Source organism: Macrobrachium rosenbergii, chromosome 55 (genome assembly GCF_040412425.1).
Source record: "Macrobrachium rosenbergii isolate ZJJX-2024 chromosome 55, ASM4041242v1, whole genome shotgun sequence".
In the NCBI taxonomy this organism is placed as follows: domain Eukaryota; kingdom Metazoa; phylum Arthropoda; class Malacostraca; order Decapoda; family Palaemonidae; genus Macrobrachium; species Macrobrachium rosenbergii.
Window position 1 is genome coordinate 41725817 of NC_089795.1, and position 21334 is coordinate 41747150.

General features: G+C 39.1%; 1 protein-coding gene across 1 annotated transcript in view; it reads right to left on the bottom strand.

Moving 5' to 3' along the window:
• Window positions 1–21334, bottom strand: part of LOC136835178 (PHD and RING finger domain-containing protein 1) — a 150524-nt gene that overhangs the window by 26713 nt on the left and 102477 nt on the right. The window contains exons 9-10 of the mRNA XM_067098397.1: window positions 2624–5941; window positions 1541–2562 (exon numbers count right to left, since the gene is read on the bottom strand). Coding sequence (XP_066954498.1) covers window positions 1541–2562; window positions 2624–5941 — 4340 coding nt within the window. The remainder of the gene's footprint in view (window positions 1–1540; window positions 2563–2623; window positions 5942–21334) is intronic.

Sequence of the window (21334 nt, forward strand, 5' to 3'; positions counted from 1 at the left end):
TCTTACTGACACTGATATACGCTCGTGGCATCAAAAATTGCTTACTGGCGCCAAAAATCTGGTTAATGACGTTGTTAGCCAAGCGTTGTAAAACTGAAATGCCATTAACCGATGCTGCCAGTAAGCGGTGACTGCCTGTAATTGCTATCGCAATCTATCTGCTTCCCTTCTCTTCCTATACTAATGAACTTAAGCAGAAAATCCTTAGAAAATCCCTACTTCCTCACATCTATTCTCAAGATCATACTTTATACCACTGCAGCCAGCGTAAACATTATCTCCTAAAAAATCAACATCCTGTTAACACAATAATCATTCCTACAGAACCTGATGTTTTGATACTTGATTCCAGTGAAGGCATCCAAGGAAAAATAAATGTACAGTACCGTGATAGCAGCAAACAGCCATTAAATACCAACAAGCACCTATAAACAATGGCAGCAACAAGAATTCTGATGGGCTAAAAAACATTCAAAACACCTGGTGGAGGACAGGTGTACTAAACAGTCATCCAGGAAGCCATTCGATCTTTTGTTTTAATGCTGACTCACCTATCAACGCCGAGATATAAGCTAACTTTATCAGTAGGTAAGATTCATACCAAATAAATGGACTTTTACTGAACAAATGCATCTGTTTATATTTTTTGCATTAGTAAAGCATCAAAGTACAATATTAAAAAAAAATTGTAAATAAAAAAGAAATACATCTACTCTTCATAACATTTACAATTATGTATATGTATAAAAAAGGAGACAATGAAGTCTAATGGCAAAAATTCAACCATATATACACTTCTTAAATAATGAAAGGGCTGAAAATGTGCAGTAACTGGGTTGCAGACCTTAAATGGAATTTGTTTCATGCTGGATTAAGCATCTGAAGCTGATAGTGATCATATTGTTGTCCACACCTATAAATGCAGCTCTGCTTATCAAATTTATATAATTTTTATAAATATCTAAAAATCAAAGAAAACTTATATCCATGCTCCTATTTGAGTATCTTTTATTTCTACTAACCTACAACTAGAAGATAGTTTTGTACTCTAGCCAGACTAAGGAGTCAAATTTCACAACCAATATTGCTGGCACACAAGAAGTCAGTCTCAAATGACGGGTGAAAATCAGAGAAACAAAGTTCGATATAGTGAATGAGGGAGCACAAAGAGGCAAAAGGGAAAAGATGGAAAACTAACACAGAGCCACATAATACAGTCTAAAAGGATGCTACAATCAGATTAGAATTGCATGAGCTTCAGACTCCCAAAAGGAAATCTCCCATAACCCTTAAACAGCAATAATAAAACGGTCAAGAATACTGAAGCACAACTTCTCCTTTTAATCCTTCATCAAGTTGGTATATCTCAACAAAAGAATATGATATCTATAACTTTAGTCAAGTACTGTAGTTATACAGTACACAAGTTACCATATCTGATATCTTACCCAATAGAGAGGACACCAAAATACCCAATAAAATTGTCTAAATCTATCTCAACTTTCCATTGCTAGGGAACAGAAAAATGTCATAACCTTACCTCCTGACTTAGCCTTCTTGCCATGCTTATGCTTATGAGGGGTGCTATGCTTCCGACTTGGACGTGCTCCACTTCCAAACAAACTGTCAAATTTGTCAACGCTCCCTCCTTTAGTGGCCTTTACAGGTGTGGTCTTTGTTTGGTTTCTGGTCTTCTTGGGGGATGGCTTTTCTGACTGGTGTGTTGAATGAGGAGATGGAGGCTCAAAAATATCAGAAACATCTGAACTGTCAGGAGAGTTAGGTGAATCAAGATCCATATCAACAACATCTGTGTGTGTGACATCTCTTCCATTCTGTGATGCTCTAGTCTTTTCTCCAACTCGTGTAGGAGCTATTATAGTCATTGGAGGTGGGCGGTTCAAAATGTTGGCTGCTGGGGGTGGTCTTGAAAAATCTGGAGCCACTACCGTTTGTACTACCTGTGGGCGGACAATGGTAGTGGTTGCGTTTCGAACAGCTGCTGCTAAAGCAGCAGGATACAATATATTAGCTACATTAGCAGGTAAACCAGGGAAAATTTGTGTGATGGGATTAACTGGAGTAGTAACAACAGGTGCTGCAGTATTAGCAGGTGCTGCCTTAGATGGTACAGAAGATGGTTTTGATGTTTTAGTACTGGATGTAGTTGTGACAGCTACAGAAACAGCTGGAGGTGCTGCTGGGGGAACAGTGCTTGTTGCTTCTTCTTCAGGTGGCTTCTGAGGTTCAGGTGGTCTCTCCTCTGGTTCAGGTGGTTCAGCAGGCAGAGGGGGAGGTGATGCAGCTTTAGGTGCAGGGGCCTCAGGGGAACCTTTTTCAACAGTCTCTGTCTGATCACTGCTGCTAACTCGTGGTTCCTGCTGTGGAGACCCTGGGGGTGAAGGAGACTTTGTGGGTTCAAATGGATCATAAACATCTGGTTCTGGCGAGGAACCAGGAGGGGACCCAGCTGGAGATCTAGGAACTCTACTAGAAGGTGATTTGGTGCGTCCAACTGACTCATCTGACTCTGGTGGGGGGCCAGGAGGAGTATTGGGTCCTCACGAAGAGGGAGAAAGGAAGAGAGAGGAAGAGGAAAGAGAAGAGAAGAGAAAAAGAGGAGAAAGCTGGTGCAGGAGGTTCTTCCTCTTCCTCTTCTTCATCATCGCGTAATGGATTTGTTATGGGTTTCAGAACCTGTTTGCTGGAGAGGGTAAACTTCACAGCTGGTTCTGGTGGAGTTTTCGGTCCCTGAGGTCTAACGGGTGGTACAGGAGTTGTGCCTAAGTCAGGAGGCAATCGGGTAATGCCTTCATCCTCAGAATCAGAAATGAGGATGGGTTCCTGAGGTGGAGGAGTTACCATAATAACATCTAAATCAATCACTTCCGGGCTTTTCAAAGGTTTCTCTGCAATACGTGCCTCTGTCAAATGATCAGGAGACCACATAGGTTCATCCTGCAATGGCGTTCGCTTACCACTTGGAGTGCGACTTCTAGACCAAGATCTTATAGGACTTCCATGGGGCTTATCGGCAGGCTTCCTAACTTTCTTGAAGTTCTCCATTTTTACGTCTCTTTCTTTTCTTCTTTTGGTATCTTTGTTCTCTTTACCAGGTGCTCTCTTGGCAAAACTAACGCTCACCATTATACTTCCACCTGCTTGGTAGACTTCCTTGCTTTGTAGAGGTGACTTTTCTCTTCTTTTTCTTCGCCTTTCTCTCTCCAATCTTGCTTCCTCTCTTTTGTCAACTTCTCTACCCTTTCTCTTTTCTTCTTTTTTCTTATCTTTTCTCTTTTCAATAACAGGATTTGCTTTCTTAGGCTTTTCTTTGGTCTTTTCCTTTGACTTAGTAGAACCAGGAGGAACTGCAAGGGCAGCAGCACCACCACTACTACTACCCCCACCACCAGCTCCAGCACTGGCACCGCCACTACCACCACCTCCACCACCTCCACCACCACCTCCACCTCCACCACCACCACCACCACCACCACCACCACCACCACCACCAACACTAGCGGCAGGAGGAGCTGAAGCTTTTTTCTTTTCAACCTTCTTTTTTACAGGAGTTCTTGATCGGCTGCGAGTTCTTCTCCTTCTATTACTTCTACTTGGACCACGAGACCTAGATCTTGATGAAGAACTTGAACTAGAACTAGAGCTAGAGGATGTGTATGAGGAAGACGACGAGGAAGAGTAACTTCTCCTCCTAGTCGCTCTTTTTTTATTACGTGAACGCGATACAGAGCGTGAGTAACTCCTCCTTCCTTTGCGGGATCTTGAAATGGAACGCCTTCTGGACCGAGACCTGCTTCTTCTGCGTGATCTTGACCTTGATCTTCTCCTGGACCGAGACCTTGACCTAGATCGTAAAGCAACATCTCTGCCAAACTCGTCTTTCTTTTTTCTCTCTTCCTCTTTCTGTGTGATCATTTTCCTAACATTATACCTCTCCATTTCTTTTCTCTTTGGTTCCCTTCTTTTATCTCTATCTCTATCTCTTCTTCTAGCAGAATCCCTATTTTTATCACTCCTATCTCTATCCCTTCTCTCCCTACTAACATCCTGTCTGTTTCTACTTCGATCTCTCACATTTTTGCCTACTCTTTTATCCTTTTCTTTATCGTCTTTTTCATTTTCTCTATAATTTCTCTCTTTAGTACTTTTAGATACTTTCTTGAATGAAACATCCTTGTCTTTCTCCTTTTCTTTTTCCTTTTCCTTCTGTTTTGACTTCACTTTTTTGGCTGGAGGGCTTTTGGGTGTCTCTAAGGGTACTACTGCATTGTTTGTAATCACTGCTGCTGCTTCCAGCTCCTTTTCAGGAGACATCTCAACTTCTGGCATTTGATTCTCTTTGTCTTTTTCAGATTCCTCAATTTCTTTACCCTCTACATTAGGCTCTTCGTCTTCCTCCTCCTCTTCCTCTTCAATTTCTCCTTCTAGCTCTTCACCTAGCAATTTCTTGACACTTTTCTCTTTCTTCTTCTCTTTTCGTTTTGCATTCTCATCTACTATTTCCCCATCTTCATATTCACCTTCTTGGTCTCTTGGAGACTGTGCTACCTCAATTACACGGCGAATTTCTAAGTTGACTCTGGGTCTATTGGATGGGGGTGTAGCATGTCGAGGCATCTCATTGGGAATTTCCCCTTCTTCAATATTATCATCATTGTCATCAAAACTTATCTCTTCATTATCTGATATAGTTTCTGTTTCAAGGCCTTCTAACCCTACTATTGGCTGATTAGGTCTTTCTCTGTTCTTCTCCTCATCACTTTCACAATAGTTTTCAGGGACATTTTCTGACTTTGAAGGATTAGGGTTTTCATTTGTGCTACTTGTAACTTCATGGTCTCCAACATCAGATAGAGAAATAGAGCTATTAGCAGATTTTTCCAACTCTGGAGTATCTGTATCTGAGACAGCTTCAAGCTCAAAGTCATTTAATCCTGGCAAGTTACTACTACCAACAACATTATTATCTTCAGGTTCTTCCACCACTTGCACTTTTCTTTGTGGTGCACACTCTACAGCCTCCTTGACTTGAGGTCTATCACTGTCATCAATAACAAGTTCATCACCACTAGACTCTGGATCACTTTCATTTTCTCTCTTATCTGCTTCTGATGTAAAAGGCAGGGGTACATTGCTGACAGTATTTTCATTATTGGGCCCTTCCGTGTCTTCATCCTCCTCATCGTCGTCTTCATCGTCATCATCATCATCCCCTCCATGAGCAGGAGGCTCAATATCACTATAAAGATCTACTTCATCATCATCATCATTCTTCTTCTTCTTTTCTGCAGTCTTTTTATCTTTCTCACTCCCATTACAACTACCAGCAATTTCACTTTCATAATTTTCATCCCTACCATTATCACTGTTCCTGAGATATACTGCATAGGCCTTGGATCCAGCAGGATCACTATCCTTTGTTCTATCTCCTCCATTACCATCAGCTCCCCCTCCTCCTTCCCCTCCAACTGTAGAAGAACGGCTACCTGACTCCTGCTGCTGCTGCTGCTGTTCCTGCTGGGTACTTGACAAGCCAGATTGTCCATCTCCTCCTGTTTGCTGTCTCCCTGGGGAATCAGGTCCAGCAGCATGAGATCGTCCCTCTACTCTAGCACTTAAATGTAAACGGTTATTCCCTAAACTTTTTATACCCTTATTAAAGGGTGATCTGATAGTAATATTGCTTCTCTCGGATTTAATCAGTCGTGTTTGGTTTTCTATAATTGAATCTAGCAAGTCGGCAGGCACAACAGACTGGTGGTCTTCCACAGGTCGTGGTTTTGGGGGTCGGGCACGTATGGATGTATGAGACATAAGAGCTCTCACTGACAGGGCTTTTCGTCTTGCGATTGCTTGTGTTGATGTGACAGAGCTGCTTCTAACTCCAGCGGCAAGAATTGCATCTCCATACTCATCCGGCCTAGAAAGAGAGAGGAAAAAAATTAAGATAGATTCCACTGTATGAAGCAATGTTAGAATTTTTATTAAAAAAAAACTACTTAATATTTTGGAAGAATCTGAGTTTCTCTTTCAAAAGCATAAATCATACTTTCTAAGCATCATTACAACTCAATCTATAATTCTGTTTATGTTACAGTGATTACTGTAAATTTGTTGATTTTGAAAGTATCAAAAGTATATTAAATATGTCGATTTTGAAAGTATCAAAAGTATTTTCCAAAATCTAAAACTAAATCATAAATGGTTTTCATATTCTAAAGGAAAAGGTAGTGGAAGGTTACAATTATGAAAGCAACAACTTGGATAAAAGAATATTTTTAAATAAACTACACAACTACCCGTTATCAAACTCACTGTTAAACTAGGAAACTGACATTTACACTGAATTCAAGTTTCTTTATTACACCTAGGCATAAGACTTCATGAATTTTGCATAAAAAACTATAACCAAAGGCTTTCAGCACAAATTAAACACACTTACCATATTCCTCATGATTCAACAACAACAAATCACCTAGGGCTTTCAATAATTAACTATATAATGATATCAAAACTCTTGAAAACTAATAGCAATTAAAGTCTATCTTACAATTTATTAATTTCAATACTTTACTGCTGTTTTTAAAAAGATGCTATACTACATATATACACAGTAAAAGTTACAATACCTGAAGTTTGAATAAATTCAAACTTTTCTTTGCTGGTGTTACAGATGGACCCAAATAGGCAGTTGCACTGGAAAGGCTGATTAACACTTTCACAGCACCAAGTGAGTTGGCCTTAACCTGTTTGCACATGACCAAAGCAACGTACAGCAAAATGCAGCTACATTCCTGCCCTTCAAATTACAGCAATAGCAATAACTATTAACTTAAATTAGCAAGAAATTATCAAAATTATAAATCAAAACTTTTCAAAATACCATTGCTTCCCCACAACATTTCTCTCATCACCCAGTTTATGAGACCAAATCAAACAACAAGCTTACCTTATGAAAACCAATATATCTGTAAGACTGATAACCATAATAATAAAGAATTACAATGAGTGAATTTGAACCAGAGCATGAGTGTATCATGAGAGAAGTAATAAAAATGCACACAGCACTAAAAAGAACTAGAAATCAATATTCAGAGTTAACTAGATACCTTCTGGCAAAATCCAATTAGCACCACACATGCCCATACGAAACAAAATATTAATACAGACATATCCATCTCTCTAGAATTAAACATGTGCAGAGATCTCATTACTATCATGATTATTTTAATTACAATACTTTTAAAAACCACAATCAAACAACTCAAATCCCTCTCAGAACTGTCAGAGACTTTGCTCCTAAACTATGACACTTGAAATTTAAAACAGAGTAGCCTAGAATGACTACAGGAAGACAAAAAATATCACATATGAAAGTATTGCAGCTGGGGGCTGGATGGCTGACATGAAGACAAAAAGAAAATGCTACTGTGGGTTAAATACAATATTTTTACAATAGAACACAAGCAAAGCCCACTGACCATAAAATAGCCTTACTATATTTGAATGGCTCCAATCACACCTACTTGAAATATCTTGCAAGAAGGAAAGACCCACAGCATATGCCCAGCTCATACAACATTGGTAAAGAAGGGAATGAAGGTGCCATTCCTCCTTGTCAACATTTATCTCAAGAGATTTAACTGTAAAATAACGTCACAAATAGAACCTAGTGAATGTGTTTTGTCAACTGCAAGCCTGCTCTACAGATGGCAGAATGCTCTGTTGTCATACTTATAAGACAGAAAAGAGTAAAGTGCCTGAACTTCATGCACCTTGATCTTCAATTAATAAGATGTCCTTCAGGAAACCTCCAAATTAGCCAGGGGAATAAACTGTCAAAGATGGATTTCTTTGAAACAGGACGATTCTTTAGACTGCATAAATTAATAGTTAGAGAGAAGGTCAAAGACATTCAGACCTTTGAAAGTATACATCCTGATGGCTCTCATTGAATATGGAAGGCTATTCCTGGTTTCCTTCTAAGAATCTTATACAGGCAGTCCCCGGTTATCGGCGGGGGATTGCATTCTGACAGCGTGATGATAACCAAAAATCAGCAATTTTCGGCGCTGAAAATTGCCGATTTTCATCGCTAGACAAGCACCATAAACCCAGATCACCGATGACTGGGGACTGCCTGTACTAGTAACACTACCCTTAGATGAACTGAAACAAGCTCTTATATGACAGAGATGTCCAAGGAAAAGTTAAGACAAACAGAAGGGGCAAGAGGAAGTGAAGCATGAGTTGTGGAACTATCTAGGTGATCAAGGACACTTAAATCCACAAGTTGCAGGGGAGCGGAAAACTGATGATCCACAATCCAGTCTACACACAGACACTCCACTGGAGAGGTCTGAAGAGAGGAACATTGTAAACCGTTACTGAACAAGCACTGCAAATGTGGGTCCTTGTCCGAGACTGGTATAAATGAGCTACAAGGTTTAGTATCCTGAACCATGATTAATGTAAAATAAATCCCAAAACTCTAGCAAAATTGTGGAGAAGTGCATAACTCACAATAAAATGCTGTGTGAGCAAAAATAATACTGTATGCAACTATGAACAGTTGAGATAAAAATAGAGAACCAAAGGGAACCATTTTTGGGCACTGGGAACAATGAAAAAACCGAGTACACAAATACTTCCTGATAAGGAGTATGGAAAAGGGCAAAACTTACCCTGCAAAGCTCTCATGTTAACCGAAAGCAAAAATTTAACAAACCAAGCATTAATTACATACAGACTTGAAGGAATCAAATGAATGATGAGCTTTTACAAACAGGACTGAGCCTCCCTTTCCCAGCCAGAAGAATAGTACATGGTGGGCATGCACAGGAGGTCTTAACTCCTTGCAAGATCTTCCTAGTTGTGTGACTGAAGCCATTATTTTATCCTTAATGGGAGACATAAGAACACAAAGTGAGCAAAGTGACTAAATGCTGAATGCAAGACAAGACAACAAAAAGAAGGTAATACTGCTGGAGCTGGATAGAGGACAGAAGACACATGGAAATCAATGCAGTTGGAGGCATAATAGATGAGAAGACAAAAGGCAGCACTGCATCTACATAATGAACAAATGATTAGACACAAAGAAAGCAAGGCAGTTGGAGACTGAAAAGACATGAAAAAAAAATCTGCAGCTGGGAGAGAACATATGCCAAGAGGACACTAGGAAGGCAATGCAGATTGGGACTGATTAGATGACAAGAGACAAAGAAAGAAATGCAGCTTAGGACTAAGTATATGACAAGGCACAGAGAAAGCAAAGCCACTAGAGACTGAACAGATGATAACACACTACATAAGCAATACAGCTGGAGGCTGAATAGAAGCCAAGAGGACACACAGAAACCAATGTAGCTGGAAGCTGAATGGATGATAAGACACAGAAACAAATGCAGCTGGATGCTGAACAGATGACAAAACACAAATAAAGCAATGCAATTAAGTGCTGGAGAGATGCTGAAAAATACTTAATACTCTTTACAGTGCAGAGTGCAAGGCACAAAAGATGCAATAACCACTCCATGGGGTGCCCTGACATCAAACAGAAAAAGTCTGACATAGATCTTGAGAGAAAAGTATCAACCACAATACACTGATGAGTAAACAAAATACATATTATTTTAAAGTGTTAGATGTGTAAGAAGTTTCTTTCATAATCTTCATTCCTTCATACATCAGCCTGAATTCTCCTCTGGTGAAGGTTTCATCTGTGCCTTTTCTCCATGATTTACTGAGCCCTTTCCCTGGTCTACAGAATAATAGTAATAATTGGAATGACATTTTAATATAAAATAAAGAATTAAATATAATGAAAAACACTATAAGCTTAAATTTTAAATCACATCAAAACTTAAGCAAAATACCTATACACACTTTTAATACATTGCTCTGGTATCACTGAAAATTTTTCCATTTTCAAGATGTGGAGCATACTATGGTATGCATACTCCAAGAGATATTACACGACAATATACTAAAATAAGTAATACTTGAAAGAAAAAATAACAATACTCATTATCATTATCAATGTTTGTACATCAATTATCTTCACGCCCTTCTGTCTTGTCTTTTTTTGCTTAAATTCTACGGTCAAAAGAATTAATGGTAAAATTAAATCTACATAAGAAAACTGTAACAAAAATCTACAGATTATAGCCTGTATGTAATTTGTACCAGCACTGCTTGCCAACTGGCTCTACCTCCTTATGAACATATTTCCACTAAAAATCAAATAGGAACTCTGCACAATGTTTCCTCTTATGGTGTATCAGGTGTCTTTCAAATGTTGCTACTTCACATATGATTACTGAGACCAGTAATTCTCACCATAAACAGTTTTACAATGATTTTTCTAAATAATTTATGGTATTAGACATAACAATATGGTAGGCATTCTAAAAACCTATAAATGTATATACAGGTACAACATTTAGAAGCATAACAACTAATTGCTAGCATTAATTTTTGGATGCATGATTAACTAGTTAGGGCCAGTGATAGCAGTTCTTATACTCAATAATATTAGATCCTTTAAATCAGATTAATGAGAATGGTAAATGTGAGAGAGAGAGGGGTTTACTACCACACTTTTACTATTGCCTCTGATAACCTTGTGGTTTGGTAAACACACATTTTCACACATGCATTTACACACACACACACACACACACAACTTCATCCAAAAAAGAAAAAACCTTGGTTGCAGCATAGGCCTATTGGGGCAATGGCTTATTTGGTATGAACAATGTACAATTTTTCACAAGTATGAGAACAACTAAAAAATTCACAACAAAATCAGTGTCAATAATATACATGGCATGCATCCGTACACAATTTGTATCATAACACAACAAAGACTTGACAATTCCGTATTAAATGAGAATTAACATGGATAGATATTGTCAAACCTATACATACCGGGATTCAAAACTACTAATATACAATAAACCTGGTGCAAAACAAAATTGATTCCTAAAAGAAAACTTAATATTTATGTTTCTTCATGACCTAAGCTTCCATAACAAAATCTTATTTTGGGTGATATTACGAAAAGTAACATATAACACAAAAAATTTCAATGAACAAAATCAAATAAATATATTTTTACACTGTACAAAAACCTGCGATATCATAATCAAGTGGATTATACAGCTCAACAAAATATGACAGGGCAATGTTTTCAAGTAATGGAAATTGTTTGATATTGCAAGAAAATGCTATTGAACAAGTATTGAATAAAATACCTTCAAGCCAATAAAAAAAATATCAGATAACACCGAATCACCTTCAAACCAAAAATTTCAAATACATAATACTGTAATGAATAAAACAACAATAAAGGTACAATCATAGACCTAATAAAAAGGAATCATCACGAAGTCTGCTGGGTCACAAAAATTAACTGGTATTCTGATGACATCACATGACTTGATCCTATTCCCAATCCTTGTAATTCCCATAAAAATCTTTGGCTGCCTTGTGTAATTTTGGCTTTTCTTTTTGCAGTTTTCTATCTTAAAATACATTAAAATTACAGTATTTAGCTTAAAAATGACACCTAAACTAGCTTTACACAATGAAAAATAAACTTACAGAAAGAAATAACAGAAACCCACTGCTACATCCATGATTGCCCAGTGTGTGATTTGCCACAGACATAGTTTGGGACCCCCAAAATCTCAAATCAGAAAAAATAATTTCTTTTCCATAATTTTCTACAATTCATCTCAAAGCAAATGCGATAAATGCAACGGCACATCATTAAGAAGATTCACCATAAAGATCTGCAAATAATCAAAATCTCAAACTCAGGAATGAAAATTCTTTACTGTAATTAAGTATTTGGCCATTATTTGGCTTCTTTGTATGCACAATCACTGCAACTGGAGAAGTTTAATGCCATTACTGTGATTTTTCACAAATCTCCAAATTGTTGTATCACAATAAGATGGACCCAACTAGATTATCAGTTGTCAACTTGATAAAATCACCAAGAACCCAAAGCCAAGAAACCATGATTCCAGGGGATTTTCTCTATTCATAAAACTTAGTTCTCAACACAAGATAACAAAAGAATCTTGCAACAGGGCAGATCATTGTTGCCAATCTGGCAATAAGACAGATCAATGCTGCCAAGAGGATGTACCATACAAAATTCCTCTCCAACGAGATGGTGGTCACGGAGAATGAAAGAATTGAGGACACAAGAATAAAAGAACGGTTGAGGGGTTGAACTGCCATAGCATGCGATCAGCTCTGTTGAACTAGGTGGAAGCTTGGAAATCCCAAAAACATATATCATTAATCAACAAGTGGAAAAAGCTGCTAGCGGATGTCAGAAGGGAACAAGATGGCTGTGGCTTGATCCTGATGCTGTTGGAGGTGATATCCAGGGTGTAATGGACCCCCCCGGTGCCACAGATAATGATGACAAATGCCTCTGATCAACCAAACCTTTGTAATAAATAAATAAATAAATAAATAAATAAATAAAAAAAAAAAAAAAAAAAAAAAAAAAAAAAAAAAAAACCACTGGGCTGACTATCAGCTCTCATAGGGCTGGCCAGAAGGATTTGGATGAAATGACAGGCCTACACTAGAAGCCTAGCACTGGGACAAGTTATCTGCCACACAAGATGCAAGTAATCTCATTACAGAAAACAGATGTCTACTGAGGAGGAATTGCTCTATCAACTCATACATGAAGAAATCTTATTTCAAAAAATCCTACTTACAACCTCAGTTACACATAGGTCCTCCTGGCTCAAAGTAGATCCCAAATATTTAAAATTCTCTATCTAGACCTCTTCTATCTTGTATGTATAAATAAATTGTCCCCATCCTACTTGCTGGACACCGCAAACTAAGTTCTCCCTGCATTTACCTTTATAGCACCCAATGTACGAGAACATGCCACTCTCTCTTACCCTTCTCTGCAATTCTTCTTTAGTCTCTGTCACAATATCAGATCATCAGAATAAAACAGATTTTCCTTCCTAATTACTTCACTCAATATATCCATAACCTGTACAAACAGAATAGGCCAAGTGCTGATCTGTGATGTAAACCACCTCTAACTAGTCATCGTTTGCGTTTTGCTACAGGCTGTTATTACCGATGTCCCTGTTCTTTTACTGACCATTTCTACTAACTTATCCAATTTTCTTGGCACTTTCTCTTTCTTAAACATCAAAACACTTCCTCCCTTGGTATTCCATTAAATGCTTTCTCTAGACCTGTATGCAGAGTAGAGCTTCTAATTACCTTCCAGCCTCTTCTCCTGTAACTGTCTTATTATAAGCACAACATCAACCATACCTCCTCCTCTCGTGAAACTAACCAGTACTACAGTTCACCAATCTTCACAACTGCTTGTAATCTCTCAACAAATATTCTTTCTTTTAGTATGATTCCTCCATAATATCTCATTTCTGTTGAAGCAACAGATCTCCCATCAAACTTTCTTTGCATTAATTTAGTATAACTTCCTCTTCCCAGAGTTTTCAACAGTATGAATATCCACTCTTCAACCTCTATCTATACATAGTACCTTCCACATTTCCATTTGTACTTCTGATATACATGATGCTTGGCCATTCTTCATTTTATGTATAGCCTTCTACAGATTGTACTGCCATCACTGGGCCCTCCACCCTCCTCCAATTCCCGTATTTCACCATTGTGTTTAAAAGATGCTAATAGTAATCTGACCATTTTTATTTTGTCATCATCCTAATTCAAGATAGTTCACCCTCTTTGAGGAAACCTGCTTAATATCTTCTTGATTTCTCTCCCTCTTCTCTATATTAATCCTTAGCACCTTGCATGTCTCTCCTAATCTTTGATGTCCTAGACTTCCATCTGAATTTTTTCTTCCCCTTTAGACACTCCATAGGTGCTTGTTTGCCCAACTGTTCCCCCTGCACCTTTCAAACATGTTTTCATATAATTCCAAATATTTTCTGCTCTACCAGCTCCCGCTCCACCTAAAACTTTCTTTTACATACCCCTTAAACAGCCTACATTCCTCTTTACGCTCCCACATTTTAATTCTTGATCTCTTCAACCTCCTCTTAGCTTTTCTACTCCACATCTCAATGTTCATCACTAGCAACCTATGCTGTTTCACACATGCCTCATAAAGAATTACAATTCACTAAACTGCTTGTCTTCCCTCATAATCACTAGTTAATCTACTTGGCTCTGTATTCCACAATTTGCAAATGTTACTGAAGGACAATCTGCCTTCACAAACCAGGTGTTCAAGTAGGCTCACTCAAAACTGTGCCTTTCCCAGAGAGATTCTCCATCTTCATTCCTTAACTCTAAATCCACAGTCTCCATGACCCTCCTTGTATCCATTTCTGCTCTTTCTGACCCTACCATTCATATTTTCTCCCAAGCATCAAAATGCATACAGTATTTCAAATACATACAGGGAGTTGTGTTTAAGACATGCATAAGTATTCTGATTAATTCAAGTATGACGTTCAACTTCCACAACAAAACTTTCAAAGAATGCCAAAGGCTGCACCCCATACTATCCTTGAGTACTTCCAAGATAATATGACCACCTCTGTTTAACCAAAAAATTCAACTGAAGTTAGCCCATACTATCCTTGAGTACTTCCAAGATAATATGACCACCTCTGTTTAACCAAAAAATTCAACTGAAGTTAGCCCAGTAACTGTTCATCTGCTTTTAGGATCCAAAGGAAAGCAACAGGCACACAGATTTACCACAGTTGGGATGCCCCAGGAAGACCCATCAGCTGACAACTAATACACCCGCTTGCTGCACCCAAGAGGAGCTATCTGAGTCAATGACAGGTTTTTGGAACCTCAGAGCTTGTCTCTTACTAGCTTATTTTTCTGAATGATAAGGAGGAGTAGATTTCCAAGCTATTTTACGGATTATTAGAGCACCTAATACATCCATGGTGGGTGTGGAAAAGGACTTGGTTCTGAAACTCCTGACAGTGGCCATAGCTTGGTATGGTTGTTTTCTCTTGTAGTGATGTGGCCATGGTCCTAGCATAGGTCTAGTCATGACTCTTGACAATGTCAAGGGTTCAACTACTTGCATGGCTTACATGCTGAAGGTAGGCACAGCTCAGGATGCAATCAGTTACAAGAACTGCTATGGCAGGTAGTGCAGCCCTGGTCTTGAATTGTTGGTCTGTTTCCTGGCACAGCTCTAAATATGGCTCATGCCATCAGTGTCACCCTGGTTTGCCATGAGCCTGGTCTTGGACAGCAGGTCTGTCCACTAATGCAGCTCTGGTTGTAGCTCCTGACACCGGTACATCTGTGGTTACAACTTTGGTCTTTTTCTTGGCAAAGCTTATGTCTTGTAAGCTGGCACGGATCTAGTTTCATTATGGTAAACAAAACGACTCCTGCACAACTTATATGTGTCTGTTAAGATTCTCCATAAGCTAGTATGAATTTTGTCCATGAGGATGAAGTACCACTAAATACCATGGGCTTATCTCAGAATGGCTGAGAAATTGACCTGACACTGGAAATCCTTGTCTAAATTGTCATCAAAATCATCTTTTGTATTTCCTCCCCCAGGAACTGATCGAAACAGTTCCTGCCATCAAATGTCAAAAAATGTTCTTGAGGAGAAACAGTTTGGTATGGTTAAGCTGGTTTCTACACATACACACAATGTATCTGATTTTTTGATTTATATAGATTTTAGGCATACATGCCAAGCACTGGGGCAACTAAGGCCATTCAGTGCTGAAACGGAAATCGACAGTAAGTTTGAAAGGTGTAACAGGACGAAAACCTTGCAGCTGCACTATGAATCAATTGTTAGGAGAGGGTGGACAGTAGGATGGAAGAAAGAGAATATGGACGGAGGTACAGTAAAAGGAATGAAAGCAGTTGCAGCTAGGGGCCGAAGGGATGCTGCAAAGACCCTTAAGTAATGCCCACATTGCACACAATGGAACAGCACAAATAGAGGTGGTACAGATCATAGGATGTAAGTTTGGCATCCAGGCTGACATCTCTCTGAGACAGGAAGATTCTGATAATTGGTGGCAAAGGACCCTTTTACAAATAAACAAATGCTGGAGTCCAAAGAATCCAGGTGAAAATCTTAATCTTACGCAGATGAAATTCTACAAAAGCTAATTATTAAAACAGAGAACAAACCTGGCCTCTAAAATAACAAACTAATATACAGTAGGTAGATTGCTAAAAACAGCTATTTAAAGAGCATTGCAAAATTATGAATCAAAATATGTAGTCAACCTAACTATCCAGATATAAATACTTAATTTAAGATTTATTTCTTAAATACTTACCTCTCCATTATATAAATTTAGCTTTTACTTCTGCACCACCAGTAGTTCGGTAGATTAAAAAAAAAAGTGAACACTCAGATTTCTATGAATATCCGTCTTCTATCCACCTACTTCCCCCTCCCCCACCAGGGGACTGATAGGTACAAACACTCGTAACCAACCAGTCTACTTCCGTCCACTTTGAACATGAAGAGGTAGGGAGGGCAGTTTATAAAATGGAGAGGCAAGTATTTAAAAAGTAAATCTTAAATTATTTATATTTTTTAAATGAACCTTACCTCTCCAATATATAGCTGATTCCCACATTTGAAAAAGATGGGCAGCTAAGTGGAAATCAGCAAACCCTTTAGAGGCTACTTAATAACATATTTCGTACAAAACAAGTGTTTGTTTTAACCTGTGAATTCAATCCTTAGGCTATTAATGCTGCCTTAGGAACTGTCACTCAGGTACGAGATCCTCATCATGAAGACAGCCGAGGTCTCTTTGGAGGGTGCATCACTTCAAAACAGGAGGGGCACGTTACTGTGTCAAAACCTTGCAGAGCCAATGATGGATAACTAACGAGTACATATGTACAAAAAGGTATACTTCTAATAATCAACATGGAGTACTTCCAAGCTTCCCAAAAACCACAATCAGGTTTAAAAAGCAGTAGACCATGAAAGGCCACCTATCAATTCAGGACATATTATCCCCTGCACAAACCAAAGGAGTTAATCTAATCTCTGCACCATGAAGATAAACCAAAGCCAGTACAAGATTACTATGCCACCGAGTGACTTCAATGTCTTAAGTTTTAAGTTTTTAAATTTAAAAGTTATAGCCATTGCTCACATGTCCTGCGGCTTACCATCCATGAATATTCTTAACCAATGACCTAATGAAAAGGAAATTACATTACTACTCTTCGGAAACTGCGGTTTCCATATCGCTAGTTAGTTATAAATGATTTGTTTAACCAGACCTCTGAATAAAGACAGAACTTTTACATCAGGTTTATCTTTTAGTGCAATTCCAACAATCCTTACAGAAACTATTGGACCCCCAAGGGGTCAAGTTCCTCAAGCCCTAGTGACTCCTGGCTAGGTAAAGATACTGTTGTAAGGGCCTAGCCCAAAAAAGGCAAAGATAATTGCCCTGTCTTTAGCAAAGCTTATCTTATCTGACTAAGATTGTGGCTCTCTTACTCATTATCTGTGTCTAAGGCTACAGTAAAGTTTCCAGAGAAACTTCTTTACAAGGAGCTTGTTCTAAACGGTTCAAAAGTCGACAAAATAATGAACTGAAGAACCGCATACAGATTCCACGGTAAAGTACATAGCAGAGACCTGGGTAAGTCCACTTTAACACCTTGAAAAACATCTAAATGTCTTTGTCCTCAGAAAAGCCTTTGGCCAAAGCCAAAGGCTGCTACCAAGAAGTTTCCTCATGCTGGAGAAACAACATAAACCTAACCCTGTTGTTTATAGAGGGTCGGTGCTGGAAAAAATTGTTTATAGAGGTATCAGTGCTGGAAAAAACCCTGTAACGTGGAACCATGACTTACACCCTGACCACTGGTGTTGGCAGAATCGATTAGTAGATTCTCTCCCAGCACTGATAATGGCATTACTGCAAGATCCCTCCTTGAGCTCACCAGAACCTTGGACCACACCAGGCAGTCATCTGTAGCTTGTGGGATTGTGATGAAACCTTTCATCTCTCAGTTGCTTGCATCCACTGAAAGAAACTAGAAACCCAGCCCTCTCTGGTCACCTGGGGTAATCAATGCCAAGATATAACTCACAAAGTTACCCTAATACACTGATGACTTCCTGAAACTTGCAGGAGTAGGAAAGGCATTACAGTCTACACCTACCCAGGGAACAGCTTGGTGTCCCTGCCCAAGCTAGAGGACCTTGCACTGGTGAACAAAAAACTGGCAAAAAGATGTCTTCCCTTGGTCTCAAACAGGTCCATAACAGGGGATGCTCATAGACCACTTTCTATAGCCACCTGTGGATGTTGAGTCCCTTCCATTACTATTACTGTACTTATCTCACTGACTGAGCACATCCACTAAAATTTTCATAATGAATAATTACCTACAGCAAGGTAATAACTCAGGATGAGGTTGTGTGTGAATTTGACCAACTAACAGAAAAGGGGAGCAAACACTTAGACACAGTAGTGTTCACTCCTGCTTAAACATAAAATGATTAATATCGTCTCTAATAGGCTTACTCTACTTGAGTACACTCTAATTGCCCTGTATGGAATAAAAGTGTCAAACTTATTACCTTTAAATAAGGTCCAGTCTGCATTTAATACCCTGAGAAGGGAAAAGCCTCAAAATAGATATTTAGCTCTCAACCTAGGTCAGGACCAAAAGACTAGTATCTTCAATGCAAAAGTCAGCATTCTGCAACACTTGTCATTCTCTTACCATATCACAGGTCCTAGGGCTACCAAGAGAGGGTTTAATTGCGTCAAGAGGCTTTTACTAAAGACTCAAACAGCTTTGGAGGCAAAAACTAAATCCACAAGGTTCCCAAAAAGTTGCGGTGTACCAGGCACCTTAATTACACCCAACCTAAAGACACCCTGTAGTCCACGTTATAAGCAATGTCTAACATAGGAAAATAAAGACCTAAAAACTCTAATAGCTGGAACTGACAGCATTCAGAGTAACTAGGAAACTAAGAGCTTAATGAAGTTGCCTATAGAGGTGCATGCTCAGGAAATACCTCCAGCCCAACTCCAGAAGAGAGAAACTAACCACTGCCTCTGAAAACATTAGTAGTTGAACCTCTTGCCAACTTGAGGATAAATCATCAGTTCACACCAGACAACCTCACTCTAGCACAAGATGGCTATGGTGTCAAAGTGAACATTGGAATCATGTGTAAGCTTAGAAAACTTGATGAAGTGGAAGTTTTAGAAGAATTTTCTTAAGAATGAGTTCTAGAAAAATATACTAGTGGCAAAAGAACCCTAAATCATTCCTCCTAAACACCAAGGTACTACTAGGAACATCCTATATTCCTTGGATCCTCTAAACTTGATAAGTATATCTACTCCAATCATAAAAACACACTAGAGAGACTAGGGCAAAGACTATCACGCTCGATGACAGAAGAGCAGCAATTGATTGCACTGAACTAACCAATGATAAGCTTATACTGAGAGTTGAGGGTTAAAAAATCCTCTTTAGTCATCACAGACAAAACCACTTGCTCTGGCTCAAAAGGAAGACTGATTTGGTTGGAAACATGTCGGCTCAACCAAATGTTCTAAATTCTGATCAGGAAAATCTTGCGATAACGAGAACATTCCTAAACCACAGGGGAATCGGAAAAAAAAAAAACAGTAACCAACTGTTTACCAACAGAAACTCCTGCAACTGGAAAGGGAGTTGAAATCTCCAAAACGGAATGCTGAGACTAACAATGGCAACCACCTGCCTATTATTATAATTGTTATTATTACTATTATTATTATCATATTATTATTGTTATTATTATTATTATTAAAATAGTTTAACCAGACCACTGAGCTGATTAACTGCTCTCACAGGGCTGGCCAAATTAAACGGAAGCCGAAGCAATAGCGCATGCCAAGATAGTCTATAGACAGGCGATAGTCAAGTAGGAGACACGTGCACAGGCAATAGGAGCACACATGATAAGAGCACAATTGGCAGATGTGCAAGCAAAATGCACATAAGTCATAGGGGTACAGGCAATAGGTGAACAGGCATAGAGCGCAAACTACAGGTACACAGGCGATACAAGCGCAAGCCATAGGCGTACAAGCCACAGGCACCCACGCGATAGGCACACAAGCCATAGGTGCACACGTGATAGGCACACAAGCCATAGGTGCACATGAGAGAGGCATACAAACCATAGACAAGACACACATGCAACAGGAACACAAGCCAAGGGCATACCCAAGATAGGCAAGCATGCGAATGGCATACAAGCTATAGACACACATGCAATAGGCACACAACCCATGGGCATGCACATGATAGGCATGCAAGCACAGGTGAGCATGCGATAGGCGTACAAGCCATAGGTTTGCATGCAATAGGTGTACAAGCCACATGTGCGCAAGCAACATGTGTACTGGTAAGCGATAGACATGCATGAGCAAGAATGAGGCACTGTGGCAAAATGCACAAATTCACGCTAGACACATGCTACTGGTGCATCAAAACTGCAAGGCGTATTATTGCCCTGGCAGAAAAAATCCACAATATATGGGAAAGCTGAAGACTGTCTAGGTTTCTCACTAGAACCGACCTGATACTTATACTAGCCCTAAAATGCAAACAATACTTACCTACAGGGGACTGAAGCAAAACTAATCAAAGCAAAATGTTAACTGTCCTTGACAAGGCAGCTTAAACTCCCTTGAATATTGCCAGAGACGAAGCATCACTGCTACCAAGCAGCTCCGATATAGTAAAATTAAAGAGGGAAAAAATGTCGGGAGACTCCTCTTATTCTTACCTGAGCAACCCCATCACAGAACGAATTCTGGTGCTAGAACAGGCGCCACTCATGCCGGACCTGGTGCCCTACCAGATTGAACAGAGGAAGGGAACAGGCACAGATCCACGACAAGGCAAGAAAAAGCAGGGTGTTGAATGTTCCTCCAACACAGGAAACAACCTGAATTTACTGACTCTTGGGAGGGTAGTAGAGAAAAGAAAACACTAATGATAAAAAAATCACGTGAAACTTACGCCAAGTGAACATAAAAAATTACTCCATCCTATCAAATATAATGCTCTGAACTGATGGGAAGCTCATTTGGAGTAACAGATCGAAGAGAAACACCAGAGGACCTAACCAGTTAATAAATGGGAAGCAGACAAGACATGCATCCCTTTAACTCAAGTCTTACTAGTACAGGCAGTCCCCGGTTATCGGCGGGGTTCCGTTTATGAGGGTGTGATGATAACCGAAAATTGGCGATTTCGGCAATTT